Source organism: Lynx canadensis, chromosome B3, assembly GCF_007474595.2.
Source record: "Lynx canadensis isolate LIC74 chromosome B3, mLynCan4.pri.v2, whole genome shotgun sequence".
In the NCBI taxonomy this organism is placed as follows: domain Eukaryota; kingdom Metazoa; phylum Chordata; class Mammalia; order Carnivora; family Felidae; genus Lynx; species Lynx canadensis.
Window position 1 is genome coordinate 40,305,326 of NC_044308.2, and position 22,248 is coordinate 40,327,573.

At 40.4% G+C, this 22,248-nt stretch overlaps 1 protein-coding gene across 1 annotated transcript in view; it reads right to left on the bottom strand.

Moving 5' to 3' along the window:
- ZNF609 (zinc finger protein 609) overlaps window positions 1-22,248 on the bottom strand; it is a 208,844-nt gene that overhangs the window by 163,378 nt on the left and 23,218 nt on the right. Inside the window, exon 2 of the mRNA XM_030317934.1 lies at window positions 18,359-19,232. Within this exon, the coding sequence (XP_030173794.1) occupies window positions 18,359-19,105 (747 nt within the window). The 5' untranslated portion in view covers window positions 19,106-19,232. The remainder of the gene's footprint in view (window positions 1-18,358; window positions 19,233-22,248) is intronic.

Genomic DNA, 22,248 nt, shown 5'->3' on the forward strand with positions numbered 1-22,248 from the left:
CAGGGGTCCAGAGGCATAGTTGTACCTCTTTCCCATACCAACGCTCTCTCTTTTGTTCTCAGCTGTTTCACTCGGCTGCCAACTTCAGATCTTACTGATCTCCTTGGTTTAGCCACCATGGCTGTCTGTCTTCTTTAAAAAACCATGCTGGCAATGATTGGATTTTAGTAAAACTTAAAACACTTCCAAATAAACTGAGGGTTCCTTGTTTAGGGCACTTTCATAAAAGTTATGAGCCCTGATTCTACCTAGTGAAATCCCTTCTGGCTTTCGTTTTAGCAGACCAGAATACTAATAGCCTGTTCTAGAAGAGTTGTAAAACACTCAATATCCAACTATTTCCTGTACCTTGAAATGTTAATACTAAGAAAGAAGGAGGGAAAAAAATAAAACAAAACAAGAAAAGGAAGGGGGAAAAAACTCTTCCTCTCAGGGCAATGCCCAGACCTCAGAGACCAGGTCCAAGCTCCCTCCCTGCTCTATTTCCAGTCAACCTACGGCCAAAGCCAAGAACAATCCTTCCACTTACAGAGCCTTCCACACTTTTCTCTCCTCAGCCAACTTTGGAGCCAGGATGAGTGACTCTGTTGGCACATGCCAGTTCTTGTTTATGAGCTCAGTTGGTTTTTACCACCTCAAAGGCTGTCTGGCCCAAGGCCTGCCCTCTCTTTACAGGATCTTTCAAACTTCAAAACAGTATCTTTTCTTGGACTCCTCACAAGACAATGAGGTGTGTTACTTAACCTATTGCTTTCAGCTTGGGTCCTATCCAAAGACTTCTCTGGAGACTATATTCTCAGGGAGCAATGTCACCTAATACAGAAGGACATTCTACCCTTCCATACAAAGAAGATAAAAACTGAAAGATTTTATATATTTTTTTTGAGGGGGGGTGCAAGTGAGCAGGAGGCAGAGAGAGAGAGGGAGACAGAGGAGAGGGAGGGGGAGGGGAGAGAAGAAGAGGAGAGGGAGGGAGAAGAGGGGCTCACCCAAAGCAAAGCTCATGTTTACCTGAAATGGGGCTCATGCTCACCCAAAGCCGGCCTCAAGCTCACCCAATGTGGGACTCAAACTCACAAACCGTGAGATCATGCATGACCCGAGCCGAAGCCAGAGGCTTAATGACTTAGCCACCCAGGAACCCCTGAATGACTTTATATTAAAGGTAAAAGCAAACACTTTGAGAAGTAACTTCAGTGACCATCAAGAAAGGGGTCATAAGAGTTGAAGTGACAAAAATAAAGCAATCCTCTTCCTTTGCTGTCACAGAATAGCAGAGTGGGTGGGAGGGAAAATACCTGTTTTGCTGATATTTCAACTCTGTCCTGCGTCCAGAACTTATTTCTGAAAATCTTGTAAAAGTGATTTTCCTAGATTTAATTCCACACCCTATTGGCTAGGAGCTGAATAGAGATATCTGGATGCCAGATTTTCAGACTATTTTTTGCTGCCTTTCCATCCTACCATGTATCTTTTCTCCTCACCTTTTAGAGACTGAGGGAGATGAGTGAAAATCTAGATAGATATCATTATGGGTTACAGCCTGGTTCTCTATTGCCTTTGGTGAAAACACTTTGTTTTGTGGAAACATAACATTCACAACAGAAAACTGTATATTTTATATATACAACTCCCTCCATTTTCATGAACGTACACTGCTGTGTAAGTAACGCAACAGGAAACAGCGTTTTAGCAAATGGTTCTCAAATGGAGATTTTTGCTCTCTAGAGGACATATGACAACGTCTGTAGGCATTTCTGGTTGCCTCGATTTAGGGAAAATGCTACTGGCATCAAGTGTGTAAAGGCAAGGATGCTGCTAAACATCCTACTATACACAAGACTGCCCCCCACAACAAATTACCTAGTCTCAAATGCCAATGGTGCTCTTACTAAAATCTGTAGATTACAACAATGCAGAAACTCTCTTGTGTTTCCACTCTAGAAAGGACTTTGAAATGCAAAACTCCTTTACTTTAGTAGAAAAGCTGCTATTACATGATGCCATAAGGAGGTAAGACAGAGCCTCAGTGATCACAGATGAAAAAACTCACCTGCCTAGAAATGCAGGAGAGGTTCCAAGGAAGAGAAAAGAAACGGTACACACATTTGTTGCTGGCCTACAACTACTAGATAATCATATACTGTAAATGCATAGTATATGAAAAGTGACATTCAGAGGTAATTTTGCAAGATTCCACATCTATTAAGTGCTGAGATGCAAATACAAATCTAATTACAAAGTCTATGCTTTATAATTATGTAAAATTTATGGAAGTTGAGACTGATTTGGAAGAGACAGCAAAAAGCAGAAAAAATATGGGAAGTGGTTAAAGTAAGAAAAACAAAGATTACCTTCACTGTTTACAAGTAGCACAAACAAGAAAGGAACTTTCCCTTAAAGCATGACTCAAGCCAGTAAACCAAATCTGACTATAGAACCAAGCAAGTTCTAGACTACCTTTCAGGGGATTTTTAAATGTTTTTGTAGACATGTGTTCCCGTTGTAGTTTTGTATGCTCTCCATTTCACAGGGAGGCACTTCTTTTTATTTTTTTTTTATTTTTAAAAAAAAAATTTTTTTTTCAACGTTTATTTATTTTTGGGACAGAGAGAGACAGAGCATGAACGGGGGAGGGGCAGAGAGAGAGGGAGACACAGAATCGGAAACAGGCTCCAGGCTCTGAGCCATCAGCCCAGAGCCCGACGCGGGGCTCGAACTCACGGACCGCGAGATGGTGACCTGGCTGAAGTCGGACGCTTAACCGACTGTGCCACCCAGGCGCCCCACAGGGAGGCACTTCTTAACATGCCATTTAAGTTAGTACCTTCTTGGTGTTCCTCAAGGACCTATCCTGGGCCCTCTTCTTTTCATCTCATTCAACAGACATGTTCTCCCTGGGTAAGCTCATCCAGTTGTATGGCATCAGTTACAATTTACTGGTTCATGTTAATAACTCCTAAATCTTTATATTTCCAATTCTTTCTCATGACCTCCAGACCTTAAGGAACTTTTCTACTTAGTTGTTCATCATTTAACTCTCTCCTCCAAATTAGCTACTATTCATCCTTCAGATATTAACTCAAACCTTTTCATGGATATTTTCTCTGCACCTACCCTGATATGCATGTGATTATTTGCTTCCATTCTATCTCTCCTACTAGACTGTATGCCCCATTGGACTTATTGTTCAGTAGCATGCAAAATGAACTTTGGAAAAAAAAATTTTTTTTTTAAGTATTCTCTACACCCAACATGGGGCTTCAACTCACAACCCCAAGACCAGGAGTCACACACTTCTCCGACTGAGCCAGCCAGGTTCCCTGAACTTTGGAAATGGTTTTGAAAGATACAGAACACATAAGCAGGAGAAATGTGGGAAGGAACCATCCCTAAGATAAGATCAATAAAAAAATATTTAAGAAAAGATCATTTTTAGGGATGCCTGGCTGGCTCAGTCAATAGAATATGTGACCCTTGATCTTGGGGTTATAAATTCAAATCTCACAGCAGGTGTCGAGATTACTTAAAAATAAAATCTTTTTTTTAAAAACAGATAATTTTTACTAAGTGAGCACCACACTAAAATCTAAGTTTCCTTTAAAAGTACTGTTTTTGGAGGGCACCCGGTGGATGGCTCAGTCAAGTTAAGCGTCTGACTCTTAGTTTTGGCTCAGGTCATGATCTTACAGTTTGGGAGTTCGAGCCCTGCATCGGGCTCTGCACTGGCAGTGAGGAGACTGCTTGGAATTCTCTGCCTCTCTCTCTCAAAAATAAACAAACATTTTTTTTTTTTTTTAAGTACTGTGTTTTTGTTTCTTGGGAAGTATGTAGGCCAAAGACACCATCACTTCCTATCAACTCCTAATCTACCCTAATCTCAAATCTATCCTCATCTCAAATCCCTAGTCATAACCATTTCTAAAGATAAACCAGTCATTTGCCATTGTCTTACTAAGAGCAAGTAAATGCTTGGTAAGGAAAGTACAAATATTTGTTTGTTGTTGTTAAAAATAAAAACAAACCACCAAAGTTTACTTTCAAGCACTCATTCCCCACATCACAGAGCCCAACCCCACTATCTCTTCTTCACTGCCACTAACTTCCAGACATACCTCTCACGCTGTCACCAGTTTTTTTCGACAAGCTTTCACCAGTATCAAAGCTTATGGGGGCAAGGGAATGGGAAGGATTAAAGTGGATTTGCTGGCCCTTTTCTCCTGACTTGGGTTATTAGATATGAAATAGTGGATGAAATGTGACTAGGGAATAAAAACAAATGAAAAACCTGAAAAATTTGGACAAATATGAAAATGTCATTGTATTGTTTTCCAACTATCTTCCCAGACTTTTCTCTGCTCTGAATGCCACTTCAGGTCACTATCTAGCAGATAGCAGATGCTAGGGACAGCCCTACCTAACTTGGGTCCTAGGTAACACTTAATCTTTGCCTCTGTGTGACATCTGAGGACACTTACTGTTTAGTTCTAAGGGAGTGTTTAGAGGGTAGGGAAGTGGCATTATTTTAAGACTTTAAGTCTGTTCCACATCTATTACCCGTTCTGAAAAGAAGCTCCATTTCACAAAGGCTAAGGGGCAAAACCCAGAACTTCCCAAGTCAGTAAGTTTAGAATGTCCATTTCTGGGAGCTTTGCCCTGCCCAAACTGCTTCCTAGGTAGAGGCAAACGGTACTTCTCTTCTTTCTCAGCGATGTATTGGCCTACACCCAGAATCATTTTTATTTAGCTCTTTAACATGAAAACTTCTGCTTAACCTGTCCTCTTGGGCATTTTATAAACTATGTTCTGTCCAAGAGCTGCCACTAGTGTACAGCTAAAAGCATAGCATGGGCATCAAGCCTTCAAATAAGGTATACCACATCTCTAAGCAGTGCCATCTCTAAGCAATAGCTTAATAGCAATTTCAAAGTATGGGTAAAACCTCATTGTCAACAGTATAATGGTTTTCTTGATACAACCAATGCTGTGCCCAGACCATGATGGATGCCCATGTAGAACATAAAAAAATGGTCCTTTTTTTTTTTTTTAAAGGATTTTATTTTTAAGTAATCTCTACACCTACTGTGGGGGCTTGAACCCACAACTCCAAGATCAAGAGTCCCATGCTCCACAGATTGAGCCAGCCAGGTACCCCCCCAAATGGTTATGTTTTCCTGGTTACTTATTTTCAACGGGGGAGGAGGAAGAAAAGACCTCTCTAAATCTGCCTAACTAAATATAATCCCACTTCGTTAAGACAGGATTCTCAGAAATAACAAAAAATAATTAAAACAACATGCTGTTTTAAAAAGCATAGTTTAGATTCTAGCTCAAAGTCAGAAAAGGACAGAAAGTAGAGTACCTCAAAGACGTCACCAAAGACACTAAGCTTAAGAGAGACTAGGCTCAGGGGCGCCTGGGTGGCGCAGTCGGTTAAGCGGCCGACTTCAGCCAGGTCACGATCTCGCACTCCGTGAGTTCGAGCCCCGCGTCGGGCTCTGGGCTGATGGCTCAGAGCCTGGAGCCTGTTTCTGATACTGTGACTCCCTCTCTCTCTGCCCCTCCCCCGTTCATGCTCTCTCTCTGTCCCAAAAATAAATAAACGTTGAAAAAAAAAAAAAATTAAAAAAAAAAAAAAAAAAAAAAAGAGACTAGGCTCAGGGATATTTATGTCGGTAAGAAGAGAATAGCTTTGTTCTTCAGTTTGCGTATAAAATAATTCTTGTTTAATTCAAGGCTAAGACTTGAGGCTACCATATAGAAATGGACTATTTCTTCACTGATCAAGGGAACTTAAAGAGAAAGAATTTGTGGGTATGAAGAACATTAAAGTTAGACTTGAAAAGTAAATGCTACAAGAGAATAATCATTATATTAAGCTGGATTCAATCCAAGGACCTATGAATCTCCACTACATAGAGAAATCTAGACCCCAAGATTTCCTCTGCCATAAAATAATTTGGTACACTAAATAGATAACTGGGTATATACATTTACCACAATCAAAGAACTTTATGTGGCTGGCAATTAAAAGAAAAGAAAGAACAATTTCAATGGTATAGGCCTCTTGGTTATTCCAGTCATTGAGTATACACTCTGGAGCGAGCCAGAGATGGTAGACTTGAACAGCCGTTCACTTATCTGGTTTCCAATCCCATGTGCTTCTCATAGTGTAAGTACTTAGCCAGGATTAGGGTAACTCTAGTTACAAATACACTTCATCAATACAGTCCGTAAACACAAGCCAGGTTTTACATGAGACCTCAACAAAAAAATAATGGTTTGTTTCAATGATGGAAAAAAAACTGTGTTGAATTTATGAAGCCAGTATGTCAATCTCCCAACATGGTGTCATACTAAGTGATTTTACGAGTATTTTCTGACCAAGTACTTCATACCCTGACTTTAGAACCTGATCCTTTGTAAGAGATGGGAAAGGATAGGACAGATATCAGACATAAACAAAAATTAAAAATTTTCTCAACCTCTTTCTGAAATTGTTATAAGCAATCAGCTTGTTTGATTTCAAGTCTCCACATTCTCAATCTAAGCACATATGTATAAGCAAAATGAAAAATGCCTTATGGCATATTTTATCTCAAACAGACACTCTACCAGATGTTTAGGAATCTGCATACTGACGGATTTAAGATCTAGTCTAATATGGTGTATATAAATGTGTAGTCACATTGTATGATGACTTCTTCCCAAATTTGCCATTTTTTCTCTTCCTATTCAGTGGTATATGTATTTGAAATACTCCAAGACCTAAAAGGATCCATCTAAAGTAGAGATTAATGTAAATTCAGAAGGCATAGGTAATACATGTGCTAGTACTCAAAACCACGTTTTAAATTTTATTATATGAGAATTTAAGGTCACATAATTATAATTCTGGCCAAAATATGGCATTCCATAATGTTCCGAACTGAATTTGCAGCATATTCAAATATGTGTTCATCTCTGAAAGCAACTGTAGCACTTTAATTATTCTTCCTCAGAGACTTAAAATCCCAGCAGGGAAATACCTTATACACAAAAACATTTAATTCTCTTCTTGATTTCAAATAAGTAGTATGCAGTATAAAGAAAAAAAAAAAGGAAATAACTTAGATGAGACTTCTATTTATGTGAGGTGATGCTCGGTCTTCTAAAAACAGCATGTTTAAAATCAGTGTGTCCAGAAACATGCTCAGGAATAAGGTCTTAATTGGATAGCTGCATTATTTTGGGGTACCATGAATTTCCAGAAAATTAGGGACACCTATCGTCTAATTAATAAGCACAGAAATACATTCAGAAACAGATTAGAAAATAAACTGGAGCACTTAGTTGGCAAGCATCTGACTCTTAATTTCAGCTCTGGTCATGATCTCATGGGTTGCTATCAAGCCTTGAGTTGGGCTACGAGATGGGCTTGGAGCCTGCTTCAGATTGTCTCTCTCCCTTTGCCCCTCCCCAGCTTATGCTCTTTCTCAAAGGAAGGAAAGGGGAGGGGGGAGAGGAAGAAGGAAGGAATGAAGGAAATAAACTGCTTTTATATTAGCAATAAGTTTAGATTATCTAAACCTGTCTCCTGCTCCCTTCTCATTTATGTTTTTTAAAATATCACAAATAGTCAAATGCCAAATGTAGTCTTAAGAATTTTGCTCAAATTTGCCTTAAAAACTCTGGAATAATTTAAAATTGAATCAGTAACAATGATACGGATGTTTTCACTTAAAATCTATGAGAAACTCAGTAATTAGTTGTCCTAATTAAGGGGGTAATAAGAAGTTAGAGTCATTCTAACTGTATTCCTAACTGATTGAACCCAACACAATGACTGAGAAATGAAAAAGGAGAGTTGGAGGAGAATCTTGAACACTTGAAGAATCATATATAAAAACACTTGAGAATCATATATCTAAAGTGTAGTGCATAGCTCCATCTGGAAATGGCAAAAAACCAGGGTCAACTTCTACAATGACAGTGGCTTTTAACCAAGAGGTACAATAAAATCATCTGTTAAAGTTAAAAAAAAAAGAAAATTACATGTTTGGGGTTCCCAGCCCTAAATGTTTTACTTCAGCAGGGGACTTTTACTTTTTTAGTCACTCTAAAGTGACTCTGATATGCACCTCCAGTTGAGAAGCTTCCACACTAAAAGACTCTTCAGCCTGAATGTTAATTTCTCTAACCTCATATTATTTTGCTTGGTGTATGATTGTACATAAACCTCCTTTCTACTCCACTCTCTGTACCTTTCACTAACCTTTGATTCAGATACAGGGGTAAGTGCTTTACTTCTGAAGAAACATATCTAACAGGAAATATCAACTCTGAGTTGAGTGAGCTGGGTACCAGTTTACAAAAAACTTGTAATGGAAAGAACCCATTACTAAACAAAAACAGAGGCCAAGAGAAGACATACAGATGGCCAACAGGTACATGAAAAGATCTTCAATGTCACTAATCATCAGGGAAATGCAAATCAAAACCATATTAAATCATGACCTCACACCTGTTAGAATAGCTATTATTAAAAAGGCAGGGGCTCCTGGGTGGCTCAGTCAGTTAAGCATCTCACTTCGGCTCAGGTCCTGATCTCACGGTTTGTGAGTCTGAGACTTGCATCAGGCTCTCTGCTGTCTGCACAGAGCCTGCTTTGGATCCTCTGCCTCCCTCTCTCTCTGCCTCTCTCAAACAAACAAACAACAACAACAAAAATTGTAAAAAAACAAACCAAACCAAACCAAACCATGGGGCGCCTGTGTGGTTCAGTCAGTTGAGCACTGACTCTTGATTTCAGCTCAGGTCATAATCTCGCAGTTCATGAGTTTGAGCCCTGGGTCAGTTGACACTCTTAACGCAGAGCCTACTTGGGATTCTTTCTCTTCCTTTCTCTCTGCCCCTCCCCTGCTCTCATTCTCAGCCTCTCTCAAAATAAATAAACTTAAAAAAAAATAATTTAAAAAAAGGCAAGAAATAACAAGTGTTGGTGTTGTAGAAAACAAAACCACTAATTTGAAAAGATACATGTACCCCCATGTTCACTGCAGCATTATTTACAATCACCAAGACATGGAAACGACCTAATGTCCATCAATGGATGATTAAAGAAAATGTGGTATATGTATATGTAAATAAAATGGAGTATCTTTCATTCATAAAAAAGAATGAAATCTTACTATCTGCAGCTACATGGAGGGACCTTGAGGGCACTATGCTAAGTGAAATAAGTCAGAAAAATACAGGGGTGCCTGGATGGCTCAGTCAGTTGAGTGTCTGACTCTTGATCTCAGCTTAGCTCATGAACTCACGGTTTGTGGGATCGAGTCCCAAGTTGGGCTCTGCAGTGACAGTGCAGAGCCAGCATGGGATTCTCTCTCCCCCTCTCTCTCTGCTCCTCCCCTGCTTGTGTGTGCTCATTCTCTCTCTCTCTCTGGCTCTCAAAATAAATAAGTTAAAAAAAAAAGATAAATACTGTATGATTTCACTTATATGTGGAATCTAAACAAAACAAATAAACACTCAAACTCATAGATACAGAGAAAAGACTGATGGTTGCCTGAGGTAAGGGGTGAGGAGAGGGTGAAAAGGAGTTGAAATGAATAAGCTATGGAGATATAATTAATGTCTGGCATGGTGACCATAGCTAGTAATACTGTACTGCAGGGGTGCCTGGGTGGCTCAGTCAGTTAAGCCTCTGATTTCGGTTCAGGTCTTTTTTTTCTTTTTTTCAACGTTTATTTTATTTTTGGGACAGAGAGAGACAGAGCATGAACGGGGGAGGGGCAGAGAGAGAGGGAGACACAGAATCGGAAACAGGCTCCAGGCTCTGAGCCATCAGCCCAGAGCCCGACGCGGGGCTCGAACTCACGGACTGCAAGATCGTGACCTGGCTGAAGTCGGACGCTTAACCGACTGCGCCACCCAGGCGCCCCTTGGTTCAGGTCTTGATCTCACAATTCATGGGTTTGAGCCCTGCATCTGGCTCTGTGCTGATAGCTCAGAGCCTGGAGCCTGCTTTAGATTATGTGTCTCCCTCTCTCTCTCTCTCAAAAATAAACACACAAAAAAAATTAATAAAATAATACTGTATTGCATATGTAAAAGTAGTTAGTAGCATATATCTTGAAAGTTCTCATTGCAAGAAAAAATTTTGTAAATATATGTAGTTATGGATGTTAACTAGACTTACTGTGGTGATCATTTTGCATCATATACAAATACTGAATATGTCATACACCTGAAACTAATAATGTTACATCATTTATAGCTTAAACTAAAAAGACCAAGAAAAAATTTAATGACCAGGTCTGGCTCATCTAAACACAATCTAGTATTGGCTACTATGGCTAAAATCCAATAGTCTAAAATTTAAAAATACTCCATTAGTGTATTTTTCAGGCACAGTCAAATTATACTCTCCCAATGGACATTTCAGGTTAAAAACTGACCTCTACCAAAAATCTAGGAACTGCCTCTTTATTTCCTGCAGCTAGTGACAAGTCTACAAAAAGAAGTATCTTAATCCTTATTCTTCTCCTGCCTGTTCAGACTACCTATAGTTCTAATTCCTTCAAAAGGCTGAAATCTGCACTTCTTATGGATTAAAAGAAGGAAAAAAACTTTCTAAACTAAAGCAATGTTACATTCATTTCAATCCTGAAAAAATGGTTCAGAAGGCCTGAGTATATATTAAAACAAAACAAAACACAACACAACTCTGATTTTAATGGGAAACAGCTAAGAGCCATGGTTCTACAACCTGAGATCAGCCCTGTACCAAAAGGAGTTCAACAAATGCTTCTAAACTAATCAAACAGTGTAACTCCAAACCTCAATGGCTCCAAATGCTCTTAATCAATCTCTCCTCAAGCCTTCCTCGAAATCAGGAGTTAGAATACAAGCGATCATCAACTCATTCCTTTCTAAAACCACCAGGGAGTTAATTCTTTAAAGTCACTAAAGATATCCTTGCATCTTAATTTCACAATGACCTTGCACCTCATACCTAGTAACAGTATCAGCAATAGTTAACATTTATTGAGTAGTTACTCAACGCTAGGCACTGTGCTGATTGCTTTTGTGCTTTATCTGATCTAATCTTCACAATAAGATCAGTACTATTGTTCACTTCTATATTACAGAGGAGAAAAGCTTGGAAAAGTTAAATATTTTAAATACCTCTACTGCTCTCAAAGTTCCAAACCCTTAGGTATTCCTTCCAATTTGCTCCTCACTATTAAGAGGGGGGAAGGTGCTCTACAACAGCAGATCTCAAACTTTAGTATCATAGTCAAAGAAAGAGCTAATGTTGAAATACAAATTGCTGGGCCTCAACCCCAGGGTTTTGATTTGGGAGATTGGAATGGGCTCTGATATTTGCATTTCTAACAAGTTGCCGGCTGCGCTGCAGCTGCTGGTACAGGGGACTACTGCTTTAGAAAGGAAAAGGAAGCAATCCCCTCTCACCTAAGCTGTCACTTTCTCATGTGAAAACACTTCTCTACAGAGTACTTCTAACAAGAGAGACACTTAGGATTTAAAAAAACCTCCAAGGTCTGAAAGCTGAAATACTTCTTTTTTCCCCCCACTTCACAAAGGTTCTAATATCACCAATGACATTAAGGCAGTGGATATCCAGAAAAAGGAAAATTAAGAACAGAATGATTGTAAATTCTGCTCAAGAGCCTCTTACCATCCACATTTTACTTCTTCTGCCTAAAAGTATTTCCTTTGGGTATCCTAGGGCAAGAGAAACGCCAAAAGAAAAAGGAGGTGGACTGTTTTATAATACTAAAAAATCGAGGACAGCTTCTAAAAATGTAATAGAATTTTGCCCTATAAACAGAAAATCTCTAAATGCTATAAATTTCTTCTCTTTTTTGTCATACTATCCTCCATCTCAAAAGAGCTATTCCCCTTACCCAAGACTAACCCAAAGTCTATCCTTTCTTAGGGAGCTTCAACATTGATTATGTCAATGTCATCTAGGATGAATGACTTCAGGCATAGGATTTGTTAAAAATGTCTCCTCAGCCAGCCAGGGAAGCTTCTTACTTGGGTGGGTGCTGTCAACCATGACTAAACTGCACCAAGAGAAATATATTTTAAAACATTAATATGGCCTGGCACCTTCCTGATGTTAATCCTTCCAGGCCCATCCCAATGGCACAACTGGGAAATTAACTGAAGAGAAAAGCAATCTTCCCTTTGCTCTCTACTTTCAGATGCTCCTCTTCTACAGCTTTGCCATGCACAGCCTCATTCTATACATATACACAGAGATAGAACATGCGCGCACACACACAAATAACTCTCGGCAGGAACCAAAAATCAAAGCCTAACCCCATGGTTTTGAAGTGAGCAAGTCCAATTTCCTTCTTTGTAGCCCTTGACACATGCTGGCTGGGAGCCGTCTGGATTTTTTTCTGCCTTGTTCCTGCACCAGAAGGCTCTGCACTGCAGGTCAGGGGATGATAAGGAAATGAACAGTGTAATTTCCAAGGCCTCTGAACACGGCCCTGTCAGCAGCTCTGGAGGCGGGTTACTCAAGCATGGCTTGAAGAGTGAAAACCACAGAGAGGAGGGCTCAGACAGCCAGCAGTGGCAGGATCTCAGCTGTGTATGTTACTGCCACCTCCAGCCTGAAAGCCCAAGCCCTGCTGCCTCCCTGGATGAGCTCTGCTGGTAAAAGCTCTTATACCCAAATGGCAAAAATACAAGTTCACACTAGGGGAGGAAGATTAAGAACTAGGACTTAGATTTTCCATGCACTCTTGTGTAGAAACAAAAAGCATTTAGTGCTCTTCCAGCATACACAAGATCGCGCGTGCTGGCAAACCCACAATAACATCTATCCAAAAAACCCAATCCCACATCAGGGATATGGCCAGAAAGGAAACTCAATTTATATGAAATAATGAAATTCAACAGGCTACTTCAAGATCTTTTGAAGCCAATTTTTGGTCTCCCCCCTTCTCCAACCCCTACTATAAACACCAGGGGCTTTAGAACACATCACCAGCATGAAAATTCCCCAACCTAGGCTTGGAACTTCTGAGCACAGTGCTCAAAATCTTAGCCAATATGTTTATCTATTTATACTGGGCTTCCTATACAGGTGGAATGTTATTGTATTTCAGCCCATTATTGCCTAGGGCATACTGAGACATATTTTAACTTAAATCAGGTTTTTTTCTTTTTCTAACATTTACAGAATGCTTCCTACGAATTCAGTATTTATTTCAGGGCTTCCTACTGAATGCTAATCACTATTCAAAGTGTTTTATATGAATTAAGTAGTTTAATCTCACAACAACCCTATGAACTATTGTTTTCCTCATTTTGCAGAAGAAAAAAATGGAGGTAGAACAGTTAAGTAACTTGATTAAGAACACTCAGTTAATAAGTGGCAGAGCTGGGATACACACCAGGTAGTCTGGCTCCAGAGTTTATGTGAAATTTAAATTTAGAAAGAAGGCTGGTGTTTTAACTCAAAAGTGGTGTCTAATACCCCCCTTATAAAGAAAATTCACAATGGTTCTCAAATGTTTAAGTACGTAACAATTATCTGGAGAGACCCTAAAACTTACTTAGCAGAACTGGGGTTGGATCCACGAATCTGCATTTTTGACACTCAGGTGATATGATACACATGGTTTTATGGGCCATATATTTAGGAACTCTACTGTAGATGGTAAACTGTAAAGTTCAAAGAGCAGGAATCTTCTGTTTATTCACTATATGTACCCAGCACCAAGCACAATACCTGGAATCTAAAATGCACTCAAAGTGTCAACTATTCTTCAATTAAAAATCTTTCAAATAAATAAAAATAAAATGCACTCGATTAATGTACCAAATGAATAATGGTATCCAACAGTATATCATGTCTTTTCAAAACAGTTAATATCTACAATACATTTAAGGTCTCTCTATTAGTGATAGGTCCAAGAAGCACCAGGTTTTTTTTTCTTTCTCACAATTGCAAATAATGAGGGAGCTGTCAATGCCTCAATGATTACAATGGAAATTTGAATGCAATATTCCAGAACATAACACACACACACAACCAAGCTCAAAGTAGCAGCTTAAAAGTAACTTTCCCTCTTTATATAGGATAGGTTCAACACCAGCTGAAATAGTTCTCTGCAAACATCATTATCATACCAAAGAAACTCACACTCAAGGATCCTTTGTTTACTGAGCCTCTACAATGTTAAAATCAGTAGGAAAAACAATGAAAACAATTTCAAGAGTATCTGGAAATTTACACCCAATGTTTCTAAGGTAGTCTTTAGAGTGGGCAAACAGAGAAGCCCTCCTGACAGTCGAAAACTTTTAATAAACCCCTGAGTAACAATATGCTATAAGAACCTGGGCACCAAAAACCTGGTCTCTAGGCCTGGCTTTGTCACTGACTACCTGTGAGAGCCTAGGCATGTCATACGACCTCCCTGGTCTTAGGTTCTTCCATAAAATGAGGAGACTGGACAAGATAATTTCCCTGTGGGCCCTCTTTGAATTACAACACCCAGATGGAAAACAGAGCTACTGAAGAAAAAATAAATTAAGCTCAGGCTTTGTTGCATCTCTGTCCCACATAAATATCAACTTGTTTTTAATTTTTTCCATGAAGAAAAATGCTGGAGGGCATTTGGCTTCAGGAGGAAAGGCTGACTGCTATGCCATCAATAGCTGAGATTGAACAGCTAGTTGAAGGAGGAAGGCGTTAAGAGAGAAAGCCTTGGATCAGAAGGAATAAAAGAGACCTGACCTTGGTTGGGCAATGAGAGACTGCAACAGGAGAGAACTGAGCTCGAAGGCATAAACTAGGGCAGGAAAAACAAAACCAAGGGCAAAGGAAGATGCTCTTAGAACACAGGATGCGATAGCAAGCATGATCAGAGGGGGAAAGAGCAAAGAGCACACACTTAATGGTTTTTTGGGTTTTTTTGTATCCTAAACTAATGGGGGTGGGGGGAGAGTGGTAATACATGTAACTTTCTGAGAGTAGCAGAAGCTGAGACCCCAAACAAGGGGAAAGCACAGTGCAGACTGTTCCTACCTTGCAAGATCAAAAACAGCATCCAAAGAGCCCAGGGGAGCTTCTGGTTGCAAACCTATAGATCCCTTAGCCATTAGAGCCTACTGGTTACTTCATATGATTTGAAAAAAATAAGGAGTCTCACCTTAAATTCCTGGTTTAAGCCCAGACTCTTTCACAAGAGTCTGTACTGCAGGACAGACTCAGCACAGATACATCACTGCCTTCTGTGGTTTATAAATTCTTTTCTTCTTGCCTGTCAGACTGGCAATGCAAGCACTAAGCTCTAAGCTTGGAACATTCAGGCAGGCACGCTTCCTCCTCCCTACCTCCCCTTCCATCCCTAACTTAACAATCTATCAATCAAACCAAAGGCAAGGGAACAGGCAAGAGCTGAAAGGCTCTTGTTTATTCCTCAACATTCCCTCCCCCATCTCTTCAGCTGGCAGGAAGTAGGAGCAGCAGTATTCAATAACAATTTAGGGCAGCAGCAGTCGCTAAGAGCCATTTCTGGTCTCTCCTAGAACTCTGGGAAACATCACAGAAAGCCCTGCCAGAGAAAGGTGTGGTGGAGCTGAAGTGGGATGCCATGAAGGGAAATCCACATCCTTGGCTGACAGGTAATTCCCTCAGCCATAGCCTGAAATACCTACCTAGATGAGAAAGAAGGTCCTGAGGCAGATAATTTGAATACTCAAAGCTCCCTCATTAGCCAATGGGAGACATGTGACAATTCTATCCTATACCACAAACTCTATTTGTCTTCTGACACCAGTCAAGACACTTCCCAAATTTTATGAGTTTTCTTTCTTCATGATAGTTCCCAGTTCAGAGTATATAATTCCTAGATTATGTCAAAACATCTGTTTTGCTGTTTTAGTTCTGTTGGTTGTCCCCACATAGAAGGAACATTCCAAACCAATGAAGCCATAGGCAAGCCTGTATCTCAGACAGAAAAATCTTAAAAGAAGTTTTCACAGATTCAACCTACAAGCTATAGGAGTAATCATCAAACAATGAGCCCCTATTATGCCCTAAACCCTGGAGTCCTTGTTTCTCAAAAGCTTTTCTGCTTTAAGACTCCTAGCCTTCTTTCCCCTTCAGTCTTTCCCTCCTCCCATTCCAGAAACACTCTCTCTCTGCACAGTGTTTTTATCTCCTAGCAACTTCCAAACATTTATTTAAATAATTATTTCAACAATCAAAAGGCTTTGGAAAGGCACCCCCCAGAACCAAACTGTTCAGAAGGGTTGAAGAACAGGGAAAGGAATTGAGAAACCAGGGTTTGGCTTACAGTAACACCAAACTGCACAGCAACTTTCTGCTTCTAAAAGTACTTCCCAGCAATTTTATCTTTCTTCCAAAAACCGAACCACAGTCTCTCTCCCTTTTCTCTCTCATTCCATTGCCCCATTTTCAGTCTCCTTGGGAGACAAGCCTTATATAGCACAGTTATATTATTAAAGGGCAAACCTCTCCGGCACCAAGGTGTTTTCTTAGCTGAATACATTGCATCTTTCAGCCCAATTATAATGTGAAGGGCAGCCACCCAACCGGTCCCTGGACATCTAAGAGAAAATAAGTTCCATTTGCTACTCTGTTGGAGACTACCATGGACATTTAGACTTAAAACTAACATGAAGCTCAGCATCATTAATCCTTTTACCTGTAGAGGACTACTGGGCCTACATGATTGTGACATGACTCAAAAGTTCTAAACTGAAAGGAAAATGAAGACCATTCTCAGAAGTGGCCACTTTTCAGCACAGGAAGAGCAATGATTATGAACATGGATATATGGCAAGAGTTTACTGCAGCCAGATGTAGGGAACAGTCTAATGGGCCTGGAACAGAAGCAAGAACTCCTGGTACTCCTAGGCCTCTTTAAAACAGTATTATCCATCTGCCCCCCAGAGAAAATGGTAAATCACAGCCCGCACAGGACGAGCCATGCCAGTAGCCAGCTGGAACTTGACGCTTCTGAGGTGGACTATAGCATCTGTCACCTAAAAACAGGCAGCTTCTCTGGCAGCTGCCTCTGGTGAAATGGAATGAACCATTGTGTTATTAGTGGAAGAAAATTCACAGCCCTGTTACTAGGGAAGCCCAGATGTTGCTAAGAGCTACAGATGTGCCAGAGGCAAAGACCAAAATACCTAAGGCAAAGAAAGCAAAAGCTACCACTGGAATCCAGGCACTGAGAGGACACCACCACACAAACATACACATCCAGCCTCTATTTATTAACACTTACATATGGAAATAGGTATTCCCTGTTGCAGCTGATGTAATTACAGAGAAACCAATTTATGCCGCATCTGCTGGGATCGGCTGAAAGCACAGGGTGAGCAAACACAAAGCAGAAAAATCAAGAGCCAGCGAAGAGTTCATCACCAAGCCAGCCGCTTTGCAGGAAATTGTAAGCTGAAGTTTAAAGCAGCCTGAGCTGACCCCAGACTCACAGCTACTCTGCTCCAGCCCTGCAAGCTCTATTTCCTGAGACACGAACTAAGATCATCTTCCCAGAGGAGGAAAGCCCCTCCTGGGGCTGTAAGCACCTGTCCTTCCAACTCAAGCAGAAGGTAAGGTATCATTACACTGTTTGGCAGCTATTAAACCACCTGGACACTTTGATTACCAATAGTTGAGGGAGATTCTTGGCCAAGAACCATACTCTTAGTGGCCAAAGAATCTCTTTCAAGGCCAAACATGCATAGCCACAACACCAACTCATAAGGCCTGATTAAGTACCTCTTAGTACAGTCAGTACTTCCTGCTCCCTTATTTACCTTCCGCTTTGCTCTTTGGTAGACACCAATAGAACACCTGATAGATATCATGCCATGAAACTTATTTAACCTTTTTTCTTCCAGAAACCCGGCAGCACCATCTATCCCATTAAGAACAGCTCTCCACTGAAAGCCTATCATCAGCTTAGTAAGTTCATCAATAATTCTAAAGATGAAATACCAGTCAAGATGAGAAAACCACATACAGGCTGATGCTGGTCTCCAGCAACAAGTGTCTGAGGGTGATGGGACTAGGACAAGGTGGGAGTTTCTCCACCTGACTTAGAAGTCATACCAAGTAGCTGCCCCCAGCAATAGATATTCTCCAAAATGCCCAGGCCCGCTGTTAATGAATCTGTAGAGAATCCCCTAATTTGGAACAAAACCACATTATCATTACCAGCTGCTCTGACCTTGTAATCGGTCATTACCCACAAACTAATGAGCCTCCCACAGAGTGCACAAAGCATTTGGTGGTTAGTCCAGGGCAGTTCTGACTGGCAGTAGGCAGCCAGATCTGGCCACCTCTTACCTTTTCAGACTTGACTTTCTTTAGCGGGCGACACTCATTCTCCCCTTCCTCTGGCTCCGGTTTAGCTCCCAAAGGATTGAGCGCTGCCCCAGGCTCAATAGCTATACTCCCAAGTGGCTCCACAGCTCCTGTATCCACCCCTGCACTTCCATCATACTGACCACCCCGTCCTCCCAAGGGAACTGGCTGGAGGACCCCAGGATCCTTTTCTGAACAAGTCCCCACTCCTTCGCTTCTCTCCTTCTTGCTCTTAGATGAGCTGTTCTCCTTCTCCTTTTTGGAGCCGGCTACACTGCGGGATGCCTTAGCCGCCTTCTCTGAGCCCTTGGGAGCAATAGCAGCAACCAGGCTTCCTGCATTGGCACCATCTCCTGAGCGTCCCTGCACCTCTTTCTTGCTAGCTGCCCCCTCACTTGGAGTGAACAGGGAAGTCCCTGGAGTGGGCTTGCTAGTGTCTTTGCCACTCTTATTCCTTTTGGATTTTGATTTGCCTTCCTTCCCTTGAGGACCTGGCACTGGGGTCACAAACTTGATGTTGTCTGGCAGTGTGGCCACAGCATTGGGAGCCGGTATCCCCACCTCCTTTGAGCCTGACATTTCCAGTTTCTGCTGGTCCTTTTCCAGATCGGCGTCCAGGTCAATGATGAGATTCCCTACTCCAATGTCCCATTCATCCCCACTGTCGTATGTCTCAACCGGGTTTGCATCCACTCCTTTCCCTCCGGAGGCTCCACTGCTCAAGGACATCTTAGAGTCAACGTCCCACCTCAAGATTCAAGGCTCTTCCTTGCCCCCAGCTTTCCTATTTTCAGCTTCAGCTATGTTCTCAGACCTGCCACATTGGTCAGTACATGCCCAGTGGACAACATCATTGCTGGAAAAAGAAAATTTAAAGAGCTGTTAAAGGAAACAATACAGGCAAGGAGACAGCCTGAAATAAACTCCCACACAAAACAGACTGTTCCTAGGGGGCTATCACATCACAATGGACAAGACAAACAGGTTCAATTGTATTTCTAACCAAGTCACATTGGACCAGGGGAAAAGTTAATTCCCGCTCCATCTCCCTAGGGGAGAGTACAATATTTCCAATTGCCCAGAGATTCCGTGTTAAGTCTTAACTAGGAAACCTCTAGAGTTAGTTTCCCATTCCCCAGAGACTTCTTTCTACCACCACTGCCAGCTGGCAATCCTCCCTCAATCAATACAGGCCCTGGCACATAACAGATTCAAACTCTAGCACAACTTTACTCACACCCCCTTGGTCTTTGCTTCTTCTTGAATTATCAGAGACTCAGAACATGGACTTGCAAAGGCTGAATAAGCCCTCTATTAACAGGACCTGTCCTTACTAAACATAATATGGATTCCTTGTCATTTGACTTTTGGGGGGAAAACGTCTCATTATGATTAGGAGTGAAAGAAAAAAGCAAGCAGAACTAGGAAAAATACATTAGGATAGAAGACAAATACTGCAACTAGAGGAGACAATCCTCAGAGAGATGACTCAATCAACCCGCTTAATTTCAGTTAAATAAGCCTTACTGAACTCGAAATAGCATAATTCAGTGTGGCCTTTCCCACTTTTCACTAAAATATCTATGAAGACACACATGAAAAAATTTTACCCTGACTCAACACTACTAAAACCCCTAACAGCAGAACGTGAAGTAACTCTTCACATTTTTATATAAGACTGGTGGCACTGTATTGATAAATAACAAAGGCTTACCACATGAAACAGGGATTGGCTAAAAAAAAAAGGCGGGGAGGGTAGAGAAGTCAATTTATAACTCTCCACTCTCCTGACTCATGAGACCTGGAAAGTGCACCAGCTAGAAAATCTAGAAGCCAACAGATACCATCCAGGTATTACTATGACAAAGAGTAAGAGTTCTGTTCTTGAAGGCAAAGCAAAATCCAACGGATAGCTTTCTACATCCATTTACAGAAGAAAGCTCCTAAGATGACAAAGAGCAAACCAGTGGTGGTGGCACAATGAATCCTACAATGTGGATTTCCAACAGGTAAATGCTACAGATATGACAGAGAGACAAGACAAATTATACTTTTTAACCTACTCTCTCAAGACAGTATCAAAGAACCAGGGTGCAGTTACAAGAGAAGACGTCATCCCAGGAAAGCAGAGCTGTACCAAGTAAATGCCTCCTAGCAACTCGGGTTGAAAAGAGAAAGGTATGCACATTAATCTGTCATTTAGCTGTAGATCTGAGAAGAAAATACATCCTTTACCCAAGTAGAGAGAGAGTTTAGTACCAACAGAACAACCATTGCTGGCATCGAGTCTACACAGATCTTACTTCATAACAGGAAGAGCAAAATGAGGGTGGGAGTGGGAGGTGGGGTGGGGGAAGGCATGATGTAGGAACTACGAAAACATGACACCCACAAGGTAAAGGAAACATAATCCCTGAAGAGTAAGAAAAATGGTACCTGTGAAAACGTCTAGAATTCTAAATTTTTGTTAAAATGTTTGGAATTCTCAATACTATCTAAGAAATCTTGGCCTACAGTAAATACTAGTGTAGCACATCTTTGTTCATTCATTCAAAAAACTCATATTCATTACCTTCTCTGTGCTAGTCTCTAAACTAGGTACTGGGGATACAACAGTGAATAAGTGAATAAGGCAGTGGAACATGGTACTGAAAATAATTCTATTATGAGGGGCAGCAAGGATTTCTAGAAAAGGGAATGCCAACTGAAATCTGCACTATAGTGGATTATTAAAGCATAGTTCTTTCCAGCATCATAATTTATTACCTCTGCAATCTTTGCAATTGTAGCTAGGCTTAGAGCATAACACATTCACATTTACTTATGGCTTACCCACTTTCCTCCAGAGCTCTACTATCATCAGTCTGTAATTCAGCCATTAAAACAACCCCATGTTTGTTTAACCCTGGAAAAACAAAACTTTCAGAAGACTTTCCTTTAAAAAAAACACATAACACAACCTTCTTCTAGAAAACAGGACTGTGATGAAAGAGAGACTCTAGGTAAAAGAATATAAAGTACATAAAAATGGTAGTGCTCAGAGAGCTTGATAGTTCTCACTTTACTATACTGGCTGAGCTATCATATGGAGCAAGATAAATGAAGTATGTCAGTAAGGAAGAGATAGCATTAAGAAGAAAACAGGCAGAAATAAAAGGATATGAACTTAGATAAAAGGATATGACATTTTTTTAAAAAGAAAGATGCAAAAAACAAAAAATGAACTTCCTATTAAAATTCATACAGAAATCAAAAAAGCACAGACCTGAAACTGGGAAATGATTCAGTAAACTACAAGAAAACCTGAGATATTTTTCTAGAACACAAAGGAAAAGGCAGCAAAAAGAAAATGAGAAAAATTGAGAGAGATATACCATTTAATAACACTGAAAAGAAAACTGAGGAGATTAGAACTGGGAGGAAAACCACCCATCAAGACATAATAAATGAATAGTGTTTTGAGCTGAAAAAGATCCCGCATGCAGATTGAAAAGGTTTACTACTTTCTCAGCAAAATCAATTTAAAAAGCCAAACTTGCACACATTCTGGCCAAATTCTCCCAATTATAAAGGACAAAAATTGGGCCAAATTCAGACTGCTCTGCAATATTAAACGTTATAAAAGAATGAAAAAATCTACAGAATTTTGAAGAAAAAAGGTTGTTGGTCAAGTCTTACATGGAGTCAAGGTGTTTGTCATGTATAAATGTAATAGATTTTCAGTCATGTAAGAACACATGTACATGTATATCTATCTTGTTAAAAAAAAAAAAAAAACTATCTAAAGCCCTAAAGTCAGTTCAGTAGCATAAATGTGAATAATTCTTGGAAACACAAATACCAATTATATTTTGTAATCTGAAGAGTAAACT